Source organism: Rhopalosiphum padi, chromosome 2 (genome assembly GCF_020882245.1).
Source record: "Rhopalosiphum padi isolate XX-2018 chromosome 2, ASM2088224v1, whole genome shotgun sequence".
In the NCBI taxonomy this organism is placed as follows: domain Eukaryota; kingdom Metazoa; phylum Arthropoda; class Insecta; order Hemiptera; family Aphididae; genus Rhopalosiphum; species Rhopalosiphum padi.
Genome location: NC_083598.1, coordinates 42,504,282 through 42,514,346, shown reverse-complemented (window position 1 = coordinate 42,514,346; position 10,065 = coordinate 42,504,282). Strand labels below are relative to the sequence as shown.

At 28.0% G+C, this 10,065-nt stretch overlaps 1 protein-coding gene across 1 annotated transcript; it reads right to left on the bottom strand.

The window, feature by feature from the left end:
• Positions 1-412: 412 nt before the first annotated feature.
• On the bottom strand, positions 413-1,304 carry LOC132920027 (uncharacterized). Its single transcript, XM_060982043.1, has 2 exons — positions 824-1,304; positions 413-758 (listed from the first exon to the last, which is right to left on the bottom strand). Exons 1-2 carry the CDS (start codon positions 1,111-1,113, stop codon positions 545-547), a joined length of 504 nt encoding a protein of 167 aa, XP_060838026.1. The 5' UTR covers positions 1,114-1,304; the 3' UTR covers positions 413-544.
• Positions 1,305-10,065: the final 8,761 nt, after the last annotated feature.

Below are 10,065 nucleotides of genomic sequence, written 5' to 3'. Positions count from 1 at the left end.
GGTTAAAAATTAATTACCATAATTTTATTACCATACTTATTTGTTAATATGCATACTTACTATGGATAGTTTTTGAAAATATACTTATAAATTAATTATTATTTGAAATATTAATAAATAAAATATCTATCTATCTATTAAAAATGGTTAACTTTAACTCATTCATTCTAATAATGTCTTGTTTTACTTTCAATTTTCTGTGGTAATTTATTTACTGATTTTGATCAATATTAAATTAATAAGATAATCTTTCCTGTTTTATTTTTAACGTTTATTTCTTGTGTGTATGTGTTAATTATATATTAAATCAATTTTAAACTTATTACTAACGATAATTCATCAGTAATACATACAGCATATTAAAAAAATGTTTTTTTATAAGTATAAATAATATTTTAGAAAATCAACTAGGTTTTCCATATCAATTCTTGTTTACTCAGTAATTTTCAAGGTTAAAGATGTTTTTTAATTTTTAGGTTTTTTGTTAACAATAATACCAATCTTGTATTGTGTTATATGTAATTAAAGCAATACTTTATTTTTACTAAGATTTTGCTATTCTGTAACCACTGAACGATGTAACTTCTACGTCTTGTTCATGTCTAGCATTGAACTTTTTTGAATTTCCATCCAAATGTACAGCTACCTGATCTCCACCTTCTACTTCCAAAAGTATTGTAGCTGATCCACCACCTGGTTTCGTTGCTATAATTGGTGTCCACTGTTTACCGTTGTTTAATCTTTTCTTCAACACCATCCTATATTATTATTTTGTTAGCATGGTTGTCTAAAAGTCTATTCCCTTGTAACCAATACATATTACCTTGTATTTTCTTCGGTGGAACCAGTGAAAGAGAATTGGTAGAGGCCGGAACAAGCGCAAGTGAAGACACCAACCTCACGATCCCATGTAACAGCTAAATTTACGATATTCTGTTTATACGCTACCAGACCTGTAGAATGGACTGATGTACTCCCAGTTGATGAAAATGCAATGGGTCCTGTACAATCAACATTAGTATTTTTTACTGGTGACCGTGATGGTATCGGACTGACTGCTATCCCAACTGACCACAGTAAAGTACACAACCATAGCACACTTGTCTTATACATTTTGTTAGTATAAACTACAATGAACACTAATTATCATAATATTTTACTGTCTGCTGTGTTTTAAAATGAAACTAAATGTTACTAAATCTAGTCAAGGACGTTTAGTTTTGTTTGTGTATGGTTACTACTGAAATATTGGTATGTGTTTAATGCAATGTATTGGTATCTACAACAGACTCATAATGAGATGTGTGTATTATTCAACCCGAGTCTATGAATGTTTAACGTTTAACCCATAGTGATAAAAAAAAATATATATTGCATTTATCTAAAGCTTTTAATTAATGAATGAGTAAATAGTTCTTAATTATAATCAGTAACCACATATTCACATATTTATACAATTACCAACTCTCAGGCTTATAAAATTATTAATAAGGAAAATATTTCTTTTGGTCGGTTGGATTATTTTTTTCATTGTATTTTAAGATATAAATAAAAATAAAGTGTTTATCAATTAATTTCAAGGGCAAATAACAAAAAAAAGTTTAATTGTTTATCCACGCTTATTTTTTTATGTTAAAAGTTAAAATACAAAGTCCGAGTAATCAACTCCTACTCGCCTATTATGGGAAATAAAATTATTCATACTTTTTAAATTTTCCTAAGAGAATAAAATATTATATTATTAGTCTTGTTACAAAGTTATATACCTAAAGGTAAGACGACAGGTAAATATATTTATACAATTATAGCATCGTGCCATCGTAGAGTCGTAGAGGTCACTGCAACAATTTCGGTCAGAATGTATGATAAGAAACCGCGCATTACTCATAATAGGTGCAACTATAAGACTTAACTATAGACCTCAAGTTTTGGTCATACTAAATAAAGAAAAATAGAATATATTTTATACAGAGTTTACCCCCGTATTTATGCCTTTATTATTCACAGCAGTAGCATAAATGTATGGTAATTTTATGTGTGTGGGGGTAAAGTATAATTAATATTTTTACCTAATACGAGTATGTACGTCTTAAAGTTTAACGTAGAAAGATGCTGTGACGCTCTTCTAAATGTTTTGTATTTTGTCCATAAAATAATTTACCAATGAAAAATCTATGTCGTGTTAAAAATAAACACTATGATGATTATATATAACAATCTTTAAGTTTTCTAGAATTGTAAGATTAATGAAAATCAAGCTTGTACTAACATATTATAGTATATTATTAATCTGTATAATCTTATTCTTTGTGTAGGTACCTATGGGATATTTATTATTATTGGAACCTTGATACAGGATATATTTAAAAAAGTACATGCTGTAAACGCAGTAACATCTAACCGTTAGTACGTCAGTAAAAATCACAATAATAACAAAGACCCATGCAGCTAGGCATCAAACTATTTTAAACATTTAAACCATTTAAATTGTAGATAGTTACTTCTATACTACACGGCGTGTTTATGGTTTCAAGTACATTTAGTGAAATGTATTATTTATTCTCATAAATCATTTACATTCAAGAATGAAAACAAATATCATAATACTTACAGTTAAATCCCATTACTACGAACTCCAGGGGACCGAATTTTTTTTTTCGTTATTACGGAAATTTCGTTTTAACGATAATTCGAATAAGTTCTTTATAAGCCCTGCTTTTCGGCAGGGGACTTCTATGACTTTCGTTATAACGGGATTTTTCGTTGTATTGGTATTTGTTGTAACGAGAATTTACTGTATATTTGCGGCCCTATAATATAATCGACGGACAATAGTAATAGTTATTACCAATCATGGACCACTGCAATTATTTATACGATGAGATATCCACGGTTATTTAATATCTAATACCTTAAACAAAATATAGTAAATAGTTATAAGTAGGGCTAGATCTAGGGGGGGGGGGCAAACCGGGGCACTTGACTCCGGGAAGTATTGGTCAAGGGGTGCCACATTACCAAATAATAAGTGGATATATTAACAGTTTGTATTACCTATTTCGCTAATTTTATATTTTTCTACGAGTAAAAATATTCCTAGATCCGGCCCGGCAAGTTATAGTACGAGATACCTATCTCAATAGTACCTGTAGTAAAGTAAGAGATCTAGGGATAAGCTTATATTTACCTACTCGATTAGCCAACAATAACCCAGTTTTTAATAGCTTTTCAAAAATTGTCAACACGATGACAACTTAATGGGCTTGGGACGTAGCAATAATAATATAGGTAATTAATAAACTTGAATAGGTAGAAGTATTCTAACATTCAGAATGTTAAGTTATCAGTTAATAGTTTAAAACCAATCTTTAAATGTATTACATTAGCTGTAGTGACTTAGATATTTGTAATTTATAAGTTTGTATCAACTAAACTATTTGTTTAAGGAATATTATTTTGTTTAATTGTATTGATTGTATATAACTATTATAATAGTGCAACCGAGTTAAGGAGATGGACAATGGCCAGTTAATATGGGACAAAACTAGATAATTACGCCAAATTTTTGATCATCGTCTTAACTTAGTCGTATTATAGTGTGATAAACAAAAACAAAAAAAAATTAATTAATTAGTTGTAACTATTAGTTATATGTGAACAAGCAAACATGTTTTTAAATAAAAGTTTGTTAATATTAGGTGTCGACGTGAACTAGCTTTATTCTATAGGAATATTTACTCAGTACCGAAGATATATTGTATTATACTATGATGATTGTCAAAACTCAAGATAATACTATACGTCTATACACGTCGTTGTATCGATGAGCAAATAATTTTTGCTAAAATTAAATATAGGTATGTATAATTGTATTTAATTTTAACATACCTACGCATCACTACCCGTCTGTATGGCTGTATATATAAATACAGTACACCGAACACGCAGTATAATAATAAAATAACATTATTTTGCACATTATTTTACATTGTCTAGATATAGTACTATAATAGATGTATTATATTAAGTAGGATAACAATAGGGCGTGTGAAAAATTCTGATAAAACATTTCACAACTCTACGCGCGATGTACATACGTCATACACTGTCCTTACTCCTGTATTTCTTAAATATATAAAGGTTAGATGACTTAGATGTGGTATAAATTAAACCATATAATAATTAATAATATCGAATACCTACTATAATTTCTGTATATTTCTCATTTTCCAAAGATTTAGTAGTCATATCGTATATTAATTTAGATTTAGAAATAAATTAAGAAAGCTTGCGATAGCAACACCAGTGACCAGTGACTACATTCGGGAATAAATGGACCGTTAAGCTGAAAATAAGATAAGGAGAAATAGTTTTATGCCAAAATGGTATTCGTGTGGTTTGTCAAAAATAGGTATAAATGTATAATATGTACGCGTGGAACCGGTTAATTCCTATAACCACTATCTATCACGCGAAGATGACATGCACACATACCTATACTTATGTACGTATATTATATTATGTTATGTTTAGGTACTAAATGTGTATGATATCGTATAAACTGTGAAAAATCAAAAAAGTGTTACAAAACAATAAAAAAATGTATATGTCAGTCATACGCGGCCAAGTATCGACCTTCCCACAAGTTTCAATCGTTGTGTATGTTGGACGTTGGTATGTTTATACCACTGGTTTAAATTACTTATTTATAAAAAGCGGTGTTTTTCAACGAGGGCTTCTTGTTGAAAAAAATTACGTTATGTTTTTAGAGGTCGAACGAGCCTATAACGTACAAATTAGTCAAAGGTCATTATCGCGCCATCCTCTGAAGTCTGCAGCAGCTATATATTAATATAATGGTGCCGAATCACGGTGAATTGATCAATCTTATATAATAATTAATCAATACATTATTAATTAATCTATAATGTATTACTTATAAACATATTTAAGTAGGTAAATTTTAAATTATTAGTTTGATTTTTAAATATTATAAGTGCCTACTGCAGTACTGCCTGTCTGCCTATAAGCATAGGCGCATATAGGATTATATTACAGTATACCTACTATACTACTATTATAGTAATTAGTATTATTATCATTGATTAAATATATTTATTTATATTTATTAATACTAATATATTTAACAATGGTATTATATACTGTCTATAGTCTATACTATATAGTCTTGTGAAGTACCTACTTCAGTAAAATTATTGAAATAGTTACTTTTCAACTTTTAAAGTATATTTGAAAAAAATTACTTGGACAAATATTTTCATTATTTTCTCATCTACATTTAAAATAAAATACTAATTTTCAAATATTTTTTTCTTTTAAGTTTATATATTTTTTATTTTCAATTCAATAAGTTAAATATTTTATTAGTTAGAAAGTGTACCTAAATGCTTCAATGCTTGTAATATACTAATGTCTAATACCTATTATCATATTCTCAACCATTAACCAGAAAGGTACTCATAACTCGGCAAACTGACTATTATTATTACACAGTTTGTGTATATATGTATAAACGATGTTTGAAAATTTAAATACCTAAATTTTATAACTTGAATAATAAATCGTAAATATACGCTAAAAGCATTCGTGTTACTATAGTCATATTGGTTATAAAAATCTAATTTACAATATTTCTACTTACTATAGATATATTATATATGTTTGTAAAATATGTTAAAATATATTTCACGCAATATCGTGTTTCTCAATCCCTATATCTTAATTTATAAATTTCTACATAATATATCAAATAATAATAATAATAATATAATTTAATGTAGCAGATTACATCCAGTGTATTATCATGGTGCGGGTGTTCGGTTTAAATACGATGCTTATAATACATAGGTATGGTAATATTCATGAAAATTACAGTAGTATAATAACGTTGAATCTCATCCAAGGTCTGCGCAGAATGCAGATAATTAATCCGTTATTGTGACTTTATATGTAAATCTGCTGCAAGTATTTACGTACATGTGTAATATAATATTGTAAAAGTAAAATGTAAAGTTCGAACACGATTAGTAATATATGTATACATTAATTCGTGAATAATAATTTGTGAGACAATAGATATTATGCTGTTTTACAAAATTTACCTATACCTATAAAGACATACCTACGTATATAAACACTATACGCATTCTTACACCTATGCATCTTTCTTATGAATATTTAGACATTTTGTCCACGGAGAAGTCGGTATTTGGTAATCCTTTCCTTTTAATGCACGAACATTGAATTACACCTATGACCCCCGGGTGACAGCGGCCTGTAGTCTGTATTATGGTTTCATGGTTACCTAAATGTACTTTATTATGTATTATTGTAATCGCTAATCAGTAGTCAAAGTTGTTCAGATTGAGTGGGAGGACGGACACATAATAAATAACCATCAATTACGATTTACAATAACAGTGTTCAAAATATTATCTTAATTATTTAAAAATCGCCCTTAAGGCCTTAAAGCTATAATTATCATTGCTTTATACACTTATAGTTTCAAAAAAAAATAAAACGAAATAATTCTGTATAAATATATTGTATTACATAATTTATAGTTTCTTAGTTATAAATTATAAGTTATGAATGTTGTAATTTGTAATACTTATTTGATTAGGAGACACTTAATGTAATCTTTTATAGGAGAATACTGGATGATTCAATAACACCACCACGTCACCGAGGAGAAGTAGACAATTTTTTTTTTTTTTAAATGCTTATTATAATATATTATGTGATAATTGCTAATTTTATTATTCTCGTAGTAGTCACGAATTCTGCAGTCTGAAATAATGTTCTTGTTTACATAGATACATAATATGATACTAATCACTATATTTAATGTAATTACTGCGTATTACAACTTACATATAATAATATAATACATATAATTAGTATTTATAGATTTAGTCGTTAAGGTACATAAATTATAATATAATTAATAATATATTTATATAATGTTATATATGTGTGTATAGTCAACTGGGCATTGAATTTGTCATACTCGACGATATCAGCCGTATAGTGATATAATTATCAGGGTTTGGGACTTATACAATTTGCATATCCATCATAATGCATTATAGATATAGTAAAACATAGCAGAGTGATGTACAAATACCTTTTATAGTACGATTAGTACGGGAAATTCAAGTATAAAATTTTATATATTATATTGCTTGTTTTTGCATATGTCGTAATTATAATTATCATACTGATGGTTTTTTTCATAAATTAATTTATAGGGTATCTGCAGTATTTCGGAGAATTGTAAAAAATCTATTCTGTATTCATAACTTTTCAACATTTCCCTATGGGCATTAGCTGGCTTAAACTCGATCTCGCTGTGGTTAGTTTAATTTATAAATATATTAGTATAATTATATATAATACTATATGTATTACCATTTACCGTTCTAAGTAATAACCATCCATTGTCCATTGGTAATAATATATAGATATGTTTACCATATAATATATAATACAATGTATTTTAATGTATAACGTACGTACGTATACGTATGTAGTTCTATAATAATATGCGGTTTGTGCCTTTGTGGTTACACAAAAAATAAACTTATCGACTAGATTAGCACATATAGGCTTTAGGCCGTGATATATTTATATAATATTATGGATACTCGACGTACAAAATGTTATACACTAATACACTTATGCTATTATAGTATTATAGTAATAATGTATACGTCATGTATTCGTAGTTCGTATAGGTATTTTGAAGCTATTACAATTTAATATGTCTATCGTTAACGTATACTGTTCTGTGTGCTAATAAGTAATAATAATGAGTCGTAAAAAGTTACATAAAGTCATTACGGACTATTGTTGAATACTCGAATATAAGAATTTGTATCATTGTACATATATGTGATAACTCTGTTGTCTGTTTACTACAGGAACAGGTACAATTTGAATTTCGATTAGATGAGTTGTACAAATGAATAACAAATCGAAATTGAAAGTGTCAATTTTTGGGACATGGCAATTAAACGCACAGATATAAATTAACAATTTAAATTACCATAGTGTCGACTCAAACACGTTTCTGTACTTTTAGATTGTGAATACCTATTATCTGTTATTATTGTAGAGCGGTTTACTAGACGTCATGATGTTTCAGTTTCAGCAATGTTTTACTTTATGACGATGTTATATTTTTAAGATGATGTTATAATATAATTTTTTGCCTTTGGTATAAAGCGAATTATAATTTTTCAAAGATATTATTTATTTTATTTTATGATAAAAAGTGGCGAAATAGATAGGTTAAGCTTTAAGCTGCAAATATTTTGAGATGAATAGATGGGAGAATTACTGTGTTTTTTTATGTATCCTATGGTGTATTAGTAGTAGATAAATATTACGTCTTATTCATAATATAGAAACGCGAAACATGCAAACAGAATCCATTATATATAATATATTAATTGTAAACAGAGTTCACGAGTCCTATAAAAAAAATACCATATTCTACAGAATGCAGGTATAGGATGACTGATGAGCATAGAAAATATGCAATAACGAATTTGAAATGTTTAAATCTCAAAAGCGTAGCGTATGAATGTATGAAGTTTTTAGATTCTTCACAATTTGATACTTATTGCATTTCTCGTTTGTTGTATAGAAAAGTTTAATATTATGTTGTATTGTATTTTCGTATGATTTATATATTATAATATTCTTTGTTAATCGACAACTGTTATATATATATATATTCGTACTGATATGAATTTCAATTTATTCGATTTCTTTAATTGAAAAAAAAACTAATCACCTTGCATTAACAATTATTGCATGCGTTTTGTCTTAATTATTTTTAATTGTTATGTTTTGTTTTAATGTATTATAAAAATATATAGAATAATCGTCGTATGCATATAGCGCGCCTTCAACACACCTATTATGTACGCCGCATATTTCACGGAAGTTTAATTTATTTCACAAGTCATATAATATGCCTATGTAGGGCTTTTTATATTATATACATGGTTTATAATATATATATACAAACAATACAGTAAACGCGTATACTTAAACTTATATATATATACATATATATAGTTCAATGTTAAATCAATTTATGTCTTCAGCGCGTATCTTATGTATATACATATTATATTTTATAGATGCACAGTAGAATAGAAGAAATGTCAGAAAAACCACCTGTTGGGTTTTAAAATTAAAAAGACTTGAACGCGCCTCATCTGCATCATCATTATGTGAACACACGCGACGCGAAGACGCCCGACTGTAATTACAATAACAATATACCTGATATATATTTTTAGATCTACAAAATAAAAATAATAATAATAATATAAAATTGACACGTTTATATTATTTTCATCACATTTCGTTTGCAAAACTTCACCTGCTTCACTTATTATCTATAAAATCTGATTTAGACATTTAGTATAGTTTATAATGTTTATATTATGCACATTGCACGCATAATGTCCGTAATATTATCAAAGTTGTCGACACTTTCTTACAAGAATTCGTGGAATTACTGTTATATATTGTGTACCTACAGTAGGTACTTCGACGGTGGCCAAAGGGTGAGTTTAATTTTTTAATACCACTGAGTGCTCCATTCTAATAATTGATTGTTTTGTGGGGTGCGGTCGCATTCGCATATTATCTATACATAATATTATAAAACACATAAAGTATTTGTTATTACTTCTTATACTAGTGATGAAATGATACATTTGCCGGCAGTTTATATGGCAGGGGTCTTACTCACTGTCTGAGAAAACTATATCTATAATATCACAGTTTTACACATTTTGATTTTTTGTACCTAACATAATTGTATATTACGAGCTGTACTACACGCTGTGCAGACATGTGTTGTAAGTATAACTTTGCTATATCGTTTAAATTCGTTAAAATAATTATTTTACCACGTGTGGTGTGGCTTGTGCGTTTATATATTAAAATATTATTATGTAGACGGTCGTTTATCACGTCGAAAACGCCAATAACAAAACAAAAAAAGGGGACCCGACCCGACCC